At 46.3% G+C, this 18,863-nt stretch overlaps 2 protein-coding genes across 2 annotated transcripts in view; both read left to right on the top strand.

Annotated features, from left to right (window-relative positions):
* TARS2 (threonyl-tRNA synthetase 2, mitochondrial) overlaps nt 1–6,434 on the top strand; it is a 55,290-nt gene extending 48,856 nt beyond the window's left edge. Inside the window, exon 19 of the mRNA XM_083416558.1 lies at nt 6,337–6,434. The gene's annotated coding sequence lies outside the window, so the exon portion shown is untranslated. The remainder of the gene's footprint in view (nt 1–6,336) is intronic.
* On the top strand, nt 6,410–18,863 carry ECM1 (extracellular matrix protein 1). The gene is made up of 7 exons (XM_083416661.1): nt 6,410–6,548; nt 11,667–11,768; nt 12,323–12,666; nt 14,506–14,943; nt 15,472–15,692; nt 17,256–17,343; nt 17,639–18,863. The coding sequence occupies exons 1-7, from the start codon at nt 6,485–6,487 to the stop codon at nt 17,816–17,818; spliced, it is 1,437 nt and encodes a 478-aa protein (XP_083272787.1). The 5' UTR covers nt 6,410–6,484; the 3' UTR covers nt 17,819–18,863.

Here is an 18,863-nt window from a genome sequence, read left to right as displayed (position 1 = left end):
ATGTAACTGATAGGTGCTTGGCGGCTGACCTGTGTTAAAGGAAAATAACATTGATGACAAATGAGGAAAGGAAAGGGAAGATGAAGATAAAGACCGTAATAAAAAAAGAGAAGAAAAGGGGGAAATCTTTAACTGGATTATCTGTGTAATCTAAAAGGGAAACCAGTGGGAGTGATGTTTTGAGTCAGAAATATCAAGATTAGCCCTCTCTTGGCTCCCTCTTACATCAGTGAATTCAAAAAGTTATCAGGTATTTTGGCGACAACCTTTTTGTTCTGAGGGGAAAGTTATTTTCCTGTCACAACAATCAAAGAGCTCCTTTTCTCTCTCACAACCTGTGTGCGACTTCTCAGCATGGCTTGCCTCAGACTGGAAAAGTTTATTAGATTTCAGTCTTTTTCAGACAGAAAACTGGGCAGCTTACAACAGAAGCTAAAACCAAAATTTCTTTTGGTTGGGTGTACAGGGACAGGTGTAAAGAACACCTCACTAATTTTTGTGTGTGTGGCTATTTGGTGTTTTTTTATTACATAAAACTTGTTCCCCAAACCCCAACCAAAATCTGAAGTGATTTTTTTGTTTGTTTCAAAAGGGTAACATACACAGAGGAGGTAATCTGATTCAGAAAACCAATGAGCGTTGAAAAGGTGAAAAGGGCATTGCTTGCCATGAGGTAAAGTTTAAGATGGCTGCCTCAGATAGCATAATGAAAGCCCAATGAAATGTTGGGCCATTTATATTTGAGTTATATTTTATTGCCTGTTCAAGGCAGGGCTTTTTCTAATTGGGTTTTGTGCCTCAGGTGACAAATTGTTTCAGGCCGGCACCAAATATCCACATGTGGTAATTTTAATTTATCTCTCTTTGATCTTACAAGATCAGGCAGCGGATTCAAAAAACACAACCTTGCAAAATAATCTTTAATACTTTTGCCCTTCAAGACGGTTTCTAACCACAATGGGAGAGAGTATTTCCTCAGACTAGTCTGTTTCCTTAGTAGTGATTTTGACAGCCTTTTAAGACATTTTCTCCTCCTAAAAACCCCCGCCACATCTGAGGTGGCATTTTGTGAATAGAAAGAGTGTGAAAACACGTGTAAAGAAATGATTCCCTCAAGGTTTGTGCCTCTGGGCATGTGTAGAGTGCATTGTCCTCAGCATGGGGTAACCATGGGCAGTTCCCCACACGAGAAAAGTTTTTAAAAGGTTGTAATTTCCAGGCAGCTTGCTTTCATAGTGTGCGCATTTGGGAACTCTGCTAACAGTGTAGGTTACAAAAAACCGGGCATCCCCTCCACCTTTCTCCACCCGGCGCTCAAAGCCTCCAACCTGAGCAATTAATCCCCTGAAAGTGTCAGTTTTAATCTCCCTTCTTCTAAAAAAGCAACCTTATTGCCTCATTGCTGCTGTCCCACAATGCAAGCAGGGCCTAGCCTTGCAACTTTAACCACGTACGCCATGAAGATGGGGAGGGTGAGAAAACACACATTTAATACAATCTTCCTCCCCCCGCTCTCCTTTCCCCACACAAATAAGCAGTTTTAGCAGGTGCTTTCCTAGGATCGGAAGCTGGCTTATTTCTCAACTGAGGGAAACAATGAGCTCATTCAACCTCTATCCTAGTCTTGGCGGCTTCATTTAACAGCATTTAATGATGGTGGTTGTTTTTGATTTTTTTCTTCCTGGCTGCTTTGTTGTTTTTATTTATTTATTTGCTTTGCTTTATTTGCCCGTTTCTTCATGCTTGCTGGCGTGCCCAAACAGGATAGCATAATAAGAACAGCAGACTCTGTGTGTGTCCCATCTAGTTCAGTATATCGAAAGCACATTTTCCACCACAAGGAATCCTGGGAACTAGTTTAAGGGTGCTGGGAATTATAGCTCTGTGAGGGGGTAAACTACAATTCCCTTTTTCTTTCTTTTTTTGTGGCAATTTCCTTCACTCCTGGGATGTTCACCAGCAAAGCATGATGGGACTATCCATCCCTGTTTGAAAATGCAAGGTTGTGGGGAGGACGTGGGTGAGGAAAGCTCTCAGTCTGTCACTTATCCTCTTTTTTATTTTAATTTCCCCTCACCCTGAAAATTTTGATGTATAATCTCACTCTGTTTCTTTATTTTCTAATCTTCCAGTCAGGGAACACAGGGAACTGCTATAGGCTGGATCAGTCTATTGGTGCCCAAGGGACAAAGGTGGCCCTCCAGGCCTCTATGCCTGGCCCTTTGGACTCTACTGAGCTCCCTTCCCACCTCATAAGCCATGCCCCATCTCCCTAGTCCACACCCTGGCCAGCCCTGCTTCACATACATGGAAATTAGCTTATTGTTCACCAACTTTTGCCTCAGGCCTCACCCACCACTAAGGTGTGGCCCCTGAAAGGTTGCCCAGATGGGAATGTGGCCCTTGGTCTGAAAACTGTTCCTCTCCCCTGATCAAGCCTAGCATAGCTGACAACAGCTATGGAGTCTCTGACAGAGAGCATCCTTCCCTGTGCTTTTAGTTCGACATGCACAGATTGAAATGTTTCTTTTTTCTTTTGGCATACAAGGCTCATAGTCTACCACTGCGACCTGAGACCTCTTGAATTGTGGACCTTATTACATTTTAAGGAAAGGAGGAACACCCGTTAGGTACTGAATGATTTCCATTAGTGGCTTAAAGAAATGATTAGACCTGAAGAAAAACTCAAATTGCAAGAAGGTTACATGTAAGAATTCTGAAGTATCACCAAATTTCGAATTGGTGCATTGTTTTTCTGCCCTAGCAAAGGTGTCCTGTCTCTCAATATGGAGGGTTGTCTTTCTGGGTACTAGACATTGCCAGGCCAGTTCCTGTTTACTTCAAAACCCCAATTCACCCAAGTTTCTAGCCTTTGAGGTCTAACCATTTTTTTAAATGCTCACACTGCAAAGGTGGGTTGCCTAGGGTAAAACATCCGAATGGCGCCCTCTATAGATCGGAAAAATATATAATGCATGATTTTTAAAATCCTCGGTTTTCGGACGTTCTCCGTTCCAGAAGACTGCTCGACTTCTGAAACGTTCAAAAACCAAAGCATGCATTTCTGGAAGCATTTACTTACGGAAAACGCAATATGGAAGCACATTCGACTTCCGAAAAGTGTTCGAAAACCAAAGCAGTTACTTCGGGGTTTTCGGCGTTCGAAAACTGAACCATTCGACTTCCAAGAGTTTGGAAACCGAGGTACTGTACCACTGTATACATAATGGAACCTGCTGAATGTCTTTCAAGGGCAACCCAGATGTGATCCCTGAGGTGACCATCTCCGTTCTGTTCCAGCGTAGGGCTGGCCCTATTACCCAGATCCACAGATCTCGGCACGTAGGCGGCAGGGAGATGTGCTGCCGTTCACGAGGTCTTTCACATGCTCGCCCGCTAAGCAGTTGATGCTTGTGGTGCCGCTGTGGGCGTAAAGAGATCCGTCCAGGAAGATTGAGCAAACTGTTTGGAAGGGGAGTAAAGTTTCAACAAAGTTTGAGAAACCCTTTTGAGTGCAAAATGTCCATCCAGCACCACGAGAAGCCCCAGGCAGCCATTTCCTATAAGTAGATATATCTAGCTTGGTAATGTTTACCCTGACTGGCATCAGCTCTCCTGGGTTTCACGCAGGGAATATTCCAAGACCCAACTGTAAATGCCACTGTGGACAGAATCTGGGGCCTTCTTGCATGCAAAGCAGATGTTCTATCACTTGACTTACAACCCTTCCCCAATGGAGAGGTATACAATTTGCTCTTTCATCATAATTCTGCAGCAGAGTTCTAGTTTTTTAACACGTACACAAAAATAGATCATAATTCAGGGAGAGGCTGTCCATGATCCCAGGAATCCAAATGTGCCTATAATATCCAGATCATTTGTTTTGACTTCCACTAAGCCAGTTGGGATGCGGGTGGCACTGTGGGTTAAAGCACAGAGCCTAGGACTTGCCGAACAGAAGGTCGGCGGTTCGAACCCCGTGATGGGGTGAGCTCCCGTTGCTCGGTTCCTGCTCCTGCCAACCTAGTAGTTCAAAAGCCCCTCAAAGTGCAAGTAGATAAATAGGTACCGCTCCGGCGGGAAGGTAAGCGGCGTTTCCGTGCGCTGCTCTGGTTCGCCAGAAGTGGCTTAGTCATGCTGGCCACATGACCCGGAAGCTGTACGCCGGTTCCCTCAGCCAATAAAGCAAGATGAGCACTGCAACCCCAGAGTCGGCCACGACTGGACCTAATGGTCAGGGGTCCCTTTACCTTTACCTTAAGCCACAGTACTGACCATAATAAACCTAGCACTGCCTCCTATTCTGGTTAGTGGGATTTTGCCACTCATTGCCACAATTTTTCAAGCGTATCTTCTTCACAGCCTTGAGGGTGAGAAACTTTTTCACTTGGTGATGGCAGGGTAAATGAAAGAGCTGATTCTGGGCCTCTTGGATTCTTAGAAATGCAGAATTTGCAGCGTAAACTTATAAATTTAGAATATACACCTTCCTCTGTCCAAGAGATTTTTTTATACTAAAGAATCATCATCATTTTTATTTTACACTGGTCTTTTGGCCATTTCCTCTGTTAAAAGTAGAATAAAACTGATGTGAGATTTAACTTTTTTGTACCATTCAGACAACACCTGAGCTGTGAGTTCCAAGCCACTATGGACACAAGTAAAAAAAAACACAAAAAACCAGATGCCCCCAAACATGATTTTATGTATAGCACAAACACAAGCACACACAGCTGTCTGCCACCATTTGTTCCACTTGCAAATACAGAGAAGAATCAGGAGTTGCATTTTCTCACACTTGGTTCTATGACAGATCCCCTTCTAGCAAGCCTGGGCAGGCCTTATCTCCCTTAAAATATACCATTTGATGTTGCCAGGGGCTTGTTTTCTAGTTACAGCAGCAGCAGCTACTGTTTCTGTTGGGACTAAATTTCAGGCATGCTAGAAATGGAACAACAGCCATAACCCCAGGTCACCAGTGTTTTGCTGAGTCTGGCTTCTTTTTCTGCAAAGCAGTGTTGACATTTCACTATCAACAGACCAGACATTTTCTTCTTCTTTGCAAAGTTTGATCTAAAGGAGATCTCAACTTGGAAAAAAATACATCAGCCAAGCCAAGCACATTCAGCGGTGGGCAGCGGGACCTCAGAGAGATGAGGTGACTTCTTTGGAAAACTGTAACTCACAACTGGATCTGTCAGCATTGGCATCTTAAGTAAAAAAATATTTTTGAAGGTCAGAGGGGGGGGGGAACAATGTTGTGATGTATCACAGCCCTTTCCCTAAAACTAAGATTCTAGTCCTTGTGGTTCTGAGTTAAAGAGGACAACAGGAAGCTACTTTAATCTGAAGTAGACACTTGGTCTATCAAGTCTAGTATTGTCTCTAAGCTGACTGGGATCAGCTCTTTGGGATTTCAGATGAGAGGGTCTCTCCTTGCAGTACAGTGGTACCTCGGGTTACAGATGCTTCAGGGTACAGATGCTTCAGGTTACAGACTCTGCTAATCCAGAAATAGTACCTCGGGTTAAGAACTTTTCTTGAGGATGAGAACAAAAATGGGGTGGCGGCAGCGGGAGGCCCCATTAGCTAAAGTGGTACCTCAGGTTAAGAACAGTTTCGGGTTAAGAACAAACCTCCAGAATGAATTAAGTTCTTAACCCGAGGTACCACTGTACCGGGAAATTCAAGGGATTGAGCCTGGGTCGTTCTGCATGCAAAACAGATGCTCCACATCTGCACTATGGGCTGTCCCCAACTGCACGTTCTTTTATTGAGAAGCACTGCCTATTTTGTAGGGAGTGGAGATGGGAGTTGGGAAGAGACATTATTTACTTATTTTGAGTCTTTCTCCTGCACCACCAGGTGGGCCTCTGCAACAAAGAGATCAGCTGCAACACGATGAAATGATAAAACAGCAACCAACCGGTTTGCTTGTGGGTTTTTTTTTGGTGTGGTGTTTTTTTTTAAACCCTAAAGTCAAACACATTCTTTAAACAGATTTGCATTAGGGTGTATTCCTCACCTCCCCCAACTCCTTTGTACTGTATTATGAAATGGTCTGGTGATAATTTCATAATAGGTGGCGAATGTTCTCCCTTCCTCTTTTATTTATCTGTTAGCAGTTGCTTTGAAACCTGATCCTTAATAAGGAATCATGGTTGGACTTGAGGTTGGGGAGGGGGCAGAGAGAGGAGGAGGAGGAGGAAAATGCCTCTGTTTTTCTTTCCTCCCCCCCCCCTCCAGTTGTGGTTTTGGTGGTAGTGGGTTGCTGGCTCATGAGCACCCAGGGCGTGTCTCCCTACGTCAGCCGATGACTCAGTTTTCGCCTGCCAGGCTCCAGCCTTATAAAAGAGCACAGCAGCAGCCAGCAAACCAGCAGCGACAGCAGCTCAGGCAACAAGAAGGAGCAGAGAGGAACCACCTGGAGCCGGAATCACAACCCCTGAGAGAAGACTCCACCTGACTCGGGACGGCTGTGAAGATGCTGGTCCTTTTCCTGGCCTCTTGGCTAGTCCTGGCGCAATCCGCCACTCTTGCGCCCGAAGGTAAGCCTACTCAAGAACCCATCACTAACTATGACAAGTTGGCACCTTGCTTGCTTGCTTGTTTCCTGACCTCCCTGTCCCTGTTGCAAACTAGGGCAGATGTGTGCAGGGCAAGGTGACAGCTGCCGAGCGAGATCTGCAAGCTGGCATGGCGGCAGTGCACTTCAGGTTGGCACTTTCCTCACGCCCTCCGTGCTGCCTGTTCGCCTGGAACAACCGGTGCATTAGACTGCATACGCACCATACCTTTAAAGCACATTTATTCCTCTATTAGCACCCTCATGCGTAAAGACAATTGTGAGAAATGTGGTCTGCCCCCTTACAGGCCCACAATTCCAAGCACCCTTGAGAAACTACAGTTCCCAGGAGTTGTGGGTGGGGAGAGCCATGTGCTTTAAATGTATGGCATGTACACAGCCTTATGTGTGTTAGTGCCATGCTCCTATAAAGCAGGGGGTGGACATTTTAAATTTCTGGATACTTCCCTGCTTGTGCAAGTCTTCTCTGAAACTGCCTATTCTCCCCCACCTTCCAGCTGTTTCAGAGAGAGTACCTTATTGTCACTGCAGGTAAAAACCACTGGCTGCATAGGCACCACACATTTCAGGCACCCCCCACCCCACCCCGAGGAAACTGTAGTTTGTTTAGGGTTCTGGGGATTGTAGCTTTGTGAGTTGGCAAACTACACTTCGTGGGGTTATTAGTGGTTTGTGTGCTTTAAATGTAGGGTGTATGAATACACAGGCTAGAGAATTTTCAGCATACTGTACACATACACAAACACACACACACACCAGCCCCTTTTGTGTTTTATAGAAGCTAACCCCTGTTATCTCCTTCAGAATCCCTGAACGTTGTTGAGATGTAAATCAAAGATTGAGCCATTCTGAGGCCTGCAATCTACCTCAGTTTTCTCAAAGGTTTGGGTCTCCCTAACTTTTGAAATTTTAAGACAGCTCTCATTTTATTCTCTGAGCACAGATCCAGAGGCTATTCACAGCCTCTACTTTATCTTTTTATGTTTATTTGTGTAGCTGGGTGCTCCCAAATAAATCAACATTGTTCCTCTCTTTCCTTAATCGGGTTTCAGAACTGCTGTTGTCTTAATGGCTCAGACAGAATAAGACTTCAAAACAACACATCTATCATCAGTCTTGTGATTTGGAACTGAAAACCAATTATTTACACACTTGCTGATCCTCTAAGTATTTGACAATTTTTTTTCAAGGCCTTCAGGCAAAAAACCCCAAACACTCTAGGCATTGTGAAATCTAGCACAACTGGGCGATAAATCATGACTTTCAGTAGCTTTAACTGGAAAAAAATGTGACACTGGCTTTGGATCTGAAAAATCTCCTGATTAACCTTGTGAAATCTGTCGTCTTATTTGGTGTTGGTTTTTTCCAGCCAAATTGTGTTGCAATGTTTTAAAATTTAAACAATTCCTTCCCTCTGCAAAAAAAAAAAAAAAAAAAAGAGGGGGAAAAGAAGAAGTAGTATCAGATAAAAGAACAACTCTGGATTGAAGGGACACATGCCATAACATAATAGATTGTAAAGAATAGTCCTGTATTGCTGTGTCCAAGATGCTGTGTGTATCTTGAGTTACAGAGAAAATATAGCCCTCCCAAAATGCATGTGTGTGTCCCAACCAAAAATTTAAAACCCAGAACCCAAAACGGTGCCTCACAATAACCCTTTCTGATAGGCCACTACAGATGTTCCCATTTTACATATGAGGAAAACTGAGGCTGAGGCATGGGATAATTTGTCCCATGGCAGAGTCAAGTCCTGGGATCCAGGCCTCTGAGGTCTCCAAGCTTAGTTCTCTGTCTAGTGGAGCACAGTGGCTCTGTTTTTCCAGCATGCACTGCATGTTCCCCTGAACCTCAAAGTAAACAAAGGGAGTGCAGCAGCTGGTCATTCATTTTGGAATGTCTGTTATTTCTTGATGATTGCTTGGAGGACAAGCTGGCTTGCAGGGAAGGAAGGAAGTGAAGTTTCTGCTATTTATCACCTGGGATGTTTGAAAGCATCAGTGTGGTCCGGTCCCTTGCACAGCAACAATTGGCTACAGAGACCTTTTCAACAGTAGCATCCTTGGGAGCAGCGCAGGTTGATCACAGTCTACTGGGTGATTTGCACTAGTTCAGCAAGAGCTCCTGATCCGCAACAAGAATGACCCAAACACCAACACCCCCTGTTAGATGCTGAAAAAGAACGCTCAGTGGTAGGGTGACCAGAAGTGGAATTTTGAAAGGAAGGACTTCTTATCTTGATTCTAGTACTGGCCATCTGGTCTCGGTACATGCCCAGAGACACCCTTGTTCCTTAATTCTTAGCATGTGTCCACTAGGCTCAGTCTCTATTGTGCACCTGTCTCTTGTTGTTGAACTTCAGGTTTTTTAGTACAAACAAAAACCACACACCATAAAGTAGATCCTACAAACCTGAAGTCTGTCTATACCAAACCTAGAACCCCCTCCCTTGATGTGAGGGTATGGTGGTGCAACCAGCCAGTGGCGTAGCGTGGGGGGTGCAGGGGGGGCCGGCCGCACCGGGCGCAACATCTGGCGGTTAGGGTTAGGGGGCACAAATCCACGGGTTAGGGGGCGCAAATCCACGGGTTAGGGGGCGCAAATTACTTGCCTTGCCCCGGGTGCTGACAACCCACGCTACGCCACTGCAACCAGCCTGCCATCTTTTTGCCGTGAGGAGCAGCCAGCAGGGATTTTGGCTGTGCAAACTGTACAAAAGCGCTGCGCTGGCTGTGAGAGTAAACTGTTATTTGTTTTGAAAAGGGCTGTACGTGTTAAGAATGCATATGTCAGGTGCAGCCCAAGACCTTGTGGTGGGTGGCTTCCTCTAGATCTCATTCCCTCGGCACGCATGATACAATATTTACCTTCCCTAAGCAGGGAGTGGATTCTGAGGCCATTATTTGCAGAGACCTTAAAGCGGCTCTTGATGCCAGAGGACTTTTCCCTGCCTTAATGGCAACGTCACCCTGCAAGACCAGAAGAATAAGCTGGCTTTTCTCGTTCTGTTCGTAAGCCAACTAGACTCGTCATACATGCATTTAAAGTACTTCACTCCCCACAAAGAATCTTGGGAGCTGTAGTTTGTTAAGGGTGCTGGGAATTATAGTTCTGTGTTGAGGTAAACTACACTTTCCAGGATTCTTGGGTGGCGGGGGGGGGGGGGAGTATGCTTAAAATGTATGGTGTGTATGCAGCAATCTTCTCCTTCCTCCCTGGTTACTATTGACACCCTACAAAATGTGATACTGTGTTTATGGAAGACGATCTTACTTGACTACGAGTGATCTCCAAAGAAGAAGATTACATGGGAGGACACACATTTGCCAGGGACTTGCGATGAAATGTTGAATGTGGTGATGTCATACAGCACATATCGCTGGTCACTTAGATGAGGGGTAGAGAAGCATCTGTGTGGCCTGCCAGATGTGGAGCTGAAGAACTCAACAGGGGCCATTTCTCTCTCTCCACCCCCCTCCAATTGCTGCACCTGTAGAATCTCTGCCTGTCTAGCACCTGTTTTTGAAGCTGCAGGAGCCATGCTGCAAAATAATGGGTAGAAACCTTCACAGGAAGTCAAGGACAAAATATGTACGAGACAGATAAGGTAGTCAGGCTGAGTCTGCCCAGGAAACTGGCCCCACGGAGCGAGCCAGACTTCCATCATTGCCGCAAGTGTTAATTAGCGGGTGGCAGAGTGTATTGACTTCCTCTTCTTTTGGAATTGATTGTGCTTACTCATCCATGAGAACTGCGCTTGTAATTGACAAGAGGAAGTTGATTAACCAGGCTGATTAACTGTAGCAAGAAAGACTTGGTTCCGGCAACACATAGCTGGCCTTCCTGCCCGTAAAAGCAGTTTTGCTGGAGCTGGAGATGTGTGCTAAATCATTTTTGTATTCTGATTTCCAAATCTACTTTTTTTAAAAAAAAAATTCTATCCCACACAATGAGGCCCCTGGGCAAAACAATTTAAAATATTGGGGTTGTGTGTTCAGTGTTAATCCTACTCGGAGTAGACCCATTGAAATTGAATGGGCATGACTGAGCTAGTCAATAGGTCTACTTTGACTAGAACTTGGTTTGATACCACCCATAGGACAGTATCCTCCACTGCTCACACGGAAACTTGGGGCCAACACCTCCTTGCCGCTGTCTACCTGCCACCAGAGGCAGCCACGTCTAATAGTAGGACCGGCCCCAATCAAAGTCTCCCTTCTGTTTGAGCTCTGTCCCAACCAAATCTGGGCAGAGTGGCCACATGGCTTAAGTCAAATATTAAGGAAGTCACGTTCTTGTGCTATGGTTACTTGTTTTAATTAGGCCTTGATGTCCTGGGGGCCAAGTCCTGAATTCCCCAAGTACAGGGTACAATTATTGTTTTGGTATTCGTGCAGCTTCCTGATCAACACACCACTTCCACTCTGGAGTTGCAGTTCAGCGTACCTGCTACTGAGCCATGGCACTCCCCCTTTAAAATAAAGTAAGGCTCCAGTCCTCAAGGTGCTGAAAAAAGATAGGAAGGAAAAAAGATAGGAAGCTGTCTATGCCATGTCACAACATTGGTCCACCTAGCTCAGTACTGTTTACAAATGCCTGACAGAGGCTTTCCAGCGTTTCAGGCAGGGGGAATTCCCAGCCCTACCTAGAGATGTCAGGAATTGAACTTGGGAACTTCTGCATGCCAAGCAGGTACTCTGCCCCATAGCTATTGCTTTTTGCCAAACTTTCTCTTGTCCTTGCAAACCAAGACTATATGCTCTTCGGACAAATTGAGAAGCCCCAGTTAAATGAGGGGGGAAATTTGTGATGCTGGATCTAGTTTGACTTTGCTGATATAGGTCCTGGCAACCCCATGATTGTTAGATGGAAGCATGTTTTCAACTGAAACTGTTTTTTTTGTTTGTTTTTTAGAATGTTCTGTTTTACAATGGTTTTTTTTTGCTTTGTTTTTAAATTGTGTGTCTGTTTGCCACCCTGGAATCCTTAGAGATGAAAGGGAGGGGTACCAATTCAGTAAATAATGTTGTTGTTGCTTAAAAACATCTTCTAATCCCTCCTTCCCAATTCTCTCTTTTAGTTATTGAACTTGGGAAGCCAATTCTCCAAGAGGAAATCCCTCCGGCCGAGATCCCACGGGAGGTTCTGCTTCAGAGGATACTAGATAATGGTGAAGTGGGAGGTGAGGGTTCAAGGTTCTCCTTTCTAATTACAATCCATGCTGGGGATTGGGGCCAGTTTCTCCAGGAAAGGGTTATTCAAAAAACCTTGGGCTGTGCAAGAAGAGAGAATTGTACAGAAACAGATTGATGTATTTGTTTTGAATAGGTCATACCAACCTGGGGTAGCTCAGTCAGTAGACCCTGAGACTCCTAATTTCAGGGTTTGAGCCTCGTGATTCCTTCCAACTCTACATTTCTAGGAATCTACTATGTCTATCTTATTGTTCTGTAAGTCTGAAGGGAAATGTACTGCCACACAGCGACCCAAATAATGACTGCTGATGTCTCGGAAATTCTCAAACACCTGTATTTATCTTTACATGGCACCTGATAACGAAATCTCCCATAGAGTAAGAAAGAACGTTCATAGACTTATACTTCCCCTGCCTCCAAGATAATAAAAGAAAAAATTAGAAATATTTTAAGGTTTAGTTTCAAAAGGGGCACTTCCCAGCTAATGCATGTGTGGTGTGAGTGTGCCTTGTTTGATTTCCATCCCTCTCCTCTTCCCCAGAGTTTGATCTCCCGCTGCTAGTCAATGGGGAGCCCCAGACACGGTTATCCTCTCCCCTCAGCCCAAGGGGCAGGAGGCCCAGCTGCAACAGTGCCTTCGGGTGTACCCGGCTCCCCCCTCGCTACAGACTGGACGAATTCCCACCTGCCCAACCTAACATCAGTAATATTGGCAACATCTGCAATGAAGGGAGGAGCAAGCTCTACTACGGGCCCTGGAATGTGCCCCAGACGGGTTTCAGTCACCTCAGCCGCCAGGGAGATGCCCTCAACAACATGGAGTCCGGGGTGGGCCAGTGCTGCAAGCTGCCCGACGGCGAGAAGCTCCCTTGCTGCCAGAGTGTGGTGAGTTGCTAGCGTTGTTCCTGGTTTGACAAAAATGACATTGCTGTGATAACGGGCGCACTTTTCTTAGGTACATTACAGGGCAGGAGCTGCAACTCCTAAGACACATTATGTTCCTAGCCGCTCTTTGGAAAACTGGTTTTGAGCTTGAATTCTTTCCACCATTTATTTATATTTTTGGGAAAGTCTAAAAAACCTTTCTTCTACGCTTTGTCGGTGTTGAAATCACCCTACTGAGAATTTTGGTGGAAACTTTTAAAAAGGGACTGTTGGTTCGGTCCCAGTCTCTGAAGGCCGACAGTTTGCAGCCCAGATCTGTAAATCTTACGTGTCTATCAGGGTTGGGAAACATCTGTGGCCCTCCAGTTGTTGCCCGAATCCAGCTCCCACCATCATCCAGCCATGCTGAATAAGGGCTGATTGGAGTTGCAGTCTGACATCTGATCTACCATTGTCACTGTTGGTCTGACAAATACGGCAACTGCTGTAATACAGGGGCCTTGTGGGGGCAGGGGCTGCTGCTCTTAGGCATATTTTTGTTGTTGTTTAGTCATCTAGTCGTGTCCAACTCTTTATCTCTCCTTGGAAAGACTGGTTTTGAGCTTGAATTCTTTCCACCATTTTTTTTTAAAGGCAGGGGGAGTCTTGTATGCATGGATTTTGTGGGGGCTGAACATGCCCTACTGAGCATTTTGGTGGAAACCTTTTTAAAAAGGGATAGTTGGCTCAATCCCAGTCTCTAAGATCTGATCATTCTCACCCCAAATTTGTTAATCTTATGCTCTTATCAGGGTTGGGACCGTCTGTGGCTAAGCCATTGTATTTCCTCATGCAGTAGGAGGAATGCAGAGAGGTATTCTATTCTGTAAAAGGTGACTTCTACACAACTGAGATCTGATGAGATTCTGGGCACTTTGTCTGGGCTGTGTGTATGTAGTATAGCATACCCCTCGGTGGTGGTTGTGACATGCTCAGATACTGCACTGGTTGTGAAGGCCAACAATGCCTTTGTATGATGCATCCTCAGCTTTTCAAAGGTTGGAGCATAAAACCGAGCCTCTGTGGGACTCTAGTGGGACTCCTTTCAAAGGGCGTTTGGGGGCCCACACAACTTTGCACAGATTTGGTCTCTCAAGGTTGGCTTTTGAAGCTGCTTCTCCTCTCCCTCCAGATGTGTTGGTAGGGCATGCTGTGGTTGAGGCAAAGTCACTCTTTACACCATGGGTTAGCAACCTAAGGCCCGTGGGCCGGATCAGGCCCAATTGCCTTCTGGATCCAGCCCGCGGACGGTCTGGGAATCACCACATGGATTGCCAGTGCGCACGTTCTTTCCCTCTCCCTCACATGGCGGCAGTGGCAGCCACTCCTCCCTCCCTCCTCCTGGCTTCTCCCCACCCTGCCTAGAGGAGGAAGGGGACTGGGCTTTGTTAGTGCCAGCAGCACCAACGTTTGAGAGGCCGCCATTTTAAGCAGCCCCTCTCCTGAGCCCTTTCGCACACGGCTCATCGTCCCATTGCCACCAGCCCCTGCCGCTCTCAAGACACAGGTAAGCAGCTACCGGGGCTCGTGGTGCTTTTGCATCATCCCCCCCCCAAAAAAAAATATAGTCTGGCCCCCCACAAGGTCTGAGGTACAGTGGACCGGCCCCTTGCTGAAAGATTTCTGACCCCTGCTTTACACAGCCAAAATCTGTCCTCTTCTCAGTCTGCTGCCGCCTTGCAGATTCCAGGACAGACAGACATGTGGTATCAAAAGCAGACTCCTGAGTTTGGGCCCAGATGGTAAAAACTCTGGTTAGCCATCTGATTGACCCGTTCATCTCTCCCCACCCTGCTCCAGTGGTCAGATGTTCTGGAGCAGTTCTGCGACGCGGAATTCTCGATAAAGACCAGGCCTTACCACTGCTGCATGCTGGAAGGTGCCAGCCGGGACCGCTGCTTTGACGAGGATTCCCTCTTCCCGAATTATGACTTCAAGAGCTCTGATGGTCAAGGTCCATCACAGCCAGTCACCTGCAGCAATTCTTCCCGGTGCAAACCCTCGGAGCAGGTCAACCCACTGAAGCTTCTAGAGGTCACCTTTCCTCCTGGAGAGCCCACCAGCGCCAACATCAAAAATATTTGCAAGCTGCGTAAATTCCGTCCCACCTACCTGGCCAGCATCTTCCCAAAGTCACATTTTGGCTGGCTGGTGCGCCGAGCCCAGGCTGTGAACCGCTTGGAAAATGAGTTTAAGAAATGTTGCCGAAAGGAGGATGCCGGCTGTGCCCGCAAAGGGGTGAGTGAGTGAGTCAGGAGGGACTCCTGGAATCTCCTGCTTGGGTCTTTTCCCAGCATCCCTTTCTCTCCCAGCATTCCATGCTTTATGGTCTGTTTTGAACACAAGCTGCCTCTCCCGTGCAGCCAAAGTATCTGAGCAGTTCACAATGAAGGATTTGTCCTTGATTTGGGGATAACACCCAGTGTGGAATTTTGCAGCCCAGCAGGCTAACCGTTGGGAAGTTTGTTGCTTCTTCCAACCAAGGAACGGGTACACAGATGCATAAATTGTGCACATAATGGTATATATTAGCAAATGCAAAAATGCTTTATATTGGGGAAATTGCAAACACATACGTAGCATGCAAAAATGTACATATTAGGAAGAAACTGAAAAGAAAGTGCTGGCGAATTTTCATGAGGACTGTAGAGAACTGAACTTAAGATTGGTAGACCGCAAGGAGCTGCAAGAAACGGATGGGTTCTCATTCACCTCTAGAGGGTGTCGCTCCCTCATGACCTCCCCCTGTTTTGCTTTCCTTTCCAGTGGGAAAAGGTTCTGACCCAGTACTGCAAACAGGAGTTCTCTGTGAAGACCAGGCCACACTTCTGCTGTAAAATCCCTGCAGGGGAGGCCCGTTTTGGTTGCTTTGCCAATTTGGCTCCATACCCAGCCTACGACCAGGAAATTCAACAGGTCAACCTTGGTCAGGTCACCCCAGACCTCCTGGACTCGCTCTGTGGCCAATTCACGCTTCTCACCAAGCAGTAAGTATGGCTATTTATTCCGTTTCAGTTACTTACCTGCCCTTCCCCTTCAGGTCCCCGGTCGAGCTACAGCAATTTAAAGTTCAGTATCACAAGCAGTTTCCAACAAATGGCAGTCACAGGAAAAGGGTGGCTCTTGTAAAGATATATACAGTGGTACCTCAGGTTACATACGCTTCAGGTTACAGACTCCGCTAACCCAGAAATAGTGCTTCAGGTTAAGAACTTTGCTTCAGGATGAGAACAGAAAAAGTGTGTTTAAGAATTCCTATACTGGGGGTGGGGTGGGGTGGGAGTTTTAAAAGGGCATCTGTCAGTAGCAAGTGGTATAAAGATGCAATGGAATACAGATTGTGGAGATTGCAGGCACCTCTGGTATCAACGTTTTGCTTGCAGGAAGCAAGCCTTGTGAGTGTCTTTCAAAAAAGTTACCGTATTTTTCGCCCCATAGGGCGCACCGCCCCATAGGACGCACCTAGGTTTTTTTGGGGGGGAAATAAAGGGGGGGAATTATTTTCCCCCGACGCCAGCCCCCAGAACAGCCTGCTTCCCGCAAGCCTAGGGAGCCCGGCACGAAGCCCGGGGCTGCAGGCAGCTCCGCGCAGCTGTCGGGAGCCCGGCGCGACTTCGCGCCGGGCTCCTGAGGGCTGCACAGAACTTCCTGAAGCCTGGAGAGCAAGAAGGGTCGGTGCGCACTGATCCTTCTCGCTCTCCAGGCTTCAGCGAAAGCATTCAGCATTCGCCCCATAGGACGCACACACATTTCCCCTTCATTTTTGGAGGGGGAAAAGTGCGCCCTATAGGGCGAAAAATACGGTAAACTGTGCTGTTCAGAAATAATTTAAGGAAGGCTGGATAATTAATTCAGACCTAGGGTTGTTGCTCCCCCTTGTGGCTGAAACCCAAAGTGGTTTCTCTCTTCTCCTCCCCTTTACCCAAACCATTCTCAGTCTACAGTTCAAGATCCTCCTCCTCCGGTCTACGTAGTCTTATTAGCTGAAGACAGGAAGGAATGGGAGAGAAATTCACTCCTGTTTGCTTTTTCAAATAAGCCTAATTTGCACTTCCAGGAATGATATGTGAATCGAACCACGGCCAAGATTCGTGCTTCTTCAAATTTTGCAATGTGTAGAAAATTGCAAATATTTTGTTGAAGTATGCTAATAAAATCCCATATTTTAGTGAATGTAACATAACAGGTGTGCATTATACTAGAGGAAATTGCTTTGCAAAGAGGTGCATGTTAGGACAAATTCACACTGAAATTCTGATGAACATTCGTGAGGACATTAAAGGAAAAAATATTTGCAAGCTGATGTGGAAACATGGTGAACTGAATGAGGGAAACTGAAATTTGATAGAGTTGCCAGTCTCTAAATACAGATAATAGAAAATTTCGAGGAAGAAAGAAGAGAATTTGCCATCCGAAATGGTTGATGTGTCGATCAAGACTTATGTGTGGCATAAATGTTTAACTGTCCTTGCCCAACTGCAGGGCATTTTCCATTAGTATATTTTTATAACCACAACCCCCCCCCCCAACTTTTTCACATTGTTCTCCAGGAAAAACATCCCTGCTTTGGTCCAGAACATCACAGAACCCTGTTGCAAGTTGCAGGGCAGTGAGAGGACACAGTGTGCTGAGGATGTGGTGAGTAATTGGTTGGAGGAAGCAGCTATTCATCTGTAAAGAACAAGGCAAGGGTTGGTGGGGGGGTTGTTGGCAAGGATCTTGATTTAGGAGCAGCCTAGTATGAGCTGAGCACGAGGGGTTCTGCTTTTAACTTGTGTGTCACCCCTCCCTCCTCTGCCTATAAACGAGGGATGGGGACCTGTGACCCTACAGGTGGTGATGGGTGGCAATGATGTCCCACCGTTTCAGAAAAGAGAGTAACACTGACATCCTTGATCCTTTAACGTGATGTGGTTATTTCTCATCCCTGCAGAAATCCCAGTTCATTGTGGCACTCTGCAGCTCCCAGAAGAAAACGTGGAAAGACCCCAAGAAATGTTGTTCCCAGTTGGAGGGCGAGGCCCGGAGCAACTGCTTCAACGTCAACTACCTGAACAACGTGTCTCTCGCCAGTTCTGTGCAGATCACCCGCCCAACGGTGCCGTCCGTGTGAATCAGAAACAGACTCACCCCCTACTGCTGAAATGCGCCTCTTCCCTTCCTCTATCCTCTCCTCTCTCTGGCTGGTTCCAGTTTCATGCTTCCGGGAAGTGGGTTAGCTGCTTCCCTGACCTATAGACTATCAATTATCTAAGACGTTGCTCCCTCCCCAAGACAAAGCAGAGTGGGCGGGGGGGGGGGAGCGAAAAGCAATCTGCACACACTGACCTCTCACTAAGGGGGCCTCTGGAAGCCCTCACTGGTACGCACTTTAAATTCTAGGCAGTCGCGACCCAAGGAAAACATCTCAGTCCTTTTTTTTTAAAGAAAAAGTTCTGTCTGATTTTTGTCTTCCGTCACCAAAGTGCTAAAAGGCATTTTGATTCAAAAGGGGAGTTTGGGGGAAAGCAGAGAGAGGATTTCTCTTGCTTGGGAGTGCCTCCTCCTCTTCCCCCACCACCATATTGGCCAGTTGGCAAAGTTTAATTCATTCCCTTCAAACCAGATACCTCCAGATCTTCGTGAGATATCTGAAGGGTCTTTGTCATCATCGTTATTTGGAGCTTTGCCTTCTGTTCCATAGAGTCTGCTTTTGGATTTGTGCAAAACTTAAGTTGATCAGGATGGTCTCCAATTAGGTAGATGGGTGCCGGTGCTTTTGTTTTTTTAGTGAAGATAGGAGCACAGGGCCTGAAGGACTGGAGAAGGGGAACTTCTATTTCTGAGTAGCTTTTCTGCTGATCTTAGGTAGGTACAGCCCTACCAACAAGGCTCTAGCAATCAGGAATGATGGTGGGGACGGTGGATAAAATAACAAGGGAAGAGATGGTGCGGTGTAATGGTTATTGAAACATGCCCAGAAAACACACTAGCCCAGAAGGAAACACTGTACAGGGGAGTTTGTGGGTTACTCTGCTAAGTCACACCATTGCATCTCGATCTTTGTTTCCCAGCTATAACTGAGCTCACAGAACATGTTTTCATATCGTAGTGAAGTGCTTGTATGGATGGATATCTGCCCAAGGCAAAGGGCTCTAATAAACCACTTTTTAGATGAA

The sequence above is a fragment of the Podarcis tiliguerta genome, assembly GCF_965153285.1.
Source record: "Podarcis tiliguerta genome assembly, chromosome: 16".
In the NCBI taxonomy this organism is placed as follows: domain Eukaryota; kingdom Metazoa; phylum Chordata; class Lepidosauria; order Squamata; family Lacertidae; genus Podarcis; species Podarcis tiliguerta.
This window is presented reverse-complemented; position numbering and strand designations above follow the sequence as displayed.

Bases quoted from the DNA above. Each gene is read 5' to 3' on its own strand.
- ECM1 (XM_083416661.1), top strand. From the start codon at position 6,485: ATGCTGGTCCTTTTCCTGGCCTCTTGGCTAGTCCTGGCGCAATCCGCC. The intron at 11,769-12,322 runs GTGAGGGTTCAA...CCTCTTCCCCAG, and splicing joins AGATAATGGTGAAGTGGGAG to AGTTTGATCTCCCGCTGCTA. The intron at 14,944-15,471 runs GTGAGTGAGTGA...TTTCCTTTCCAG, and splicing joins CCGGCTGTGCCCGCAAAGGG to TGGGAAAAGGTTCTGACCCA.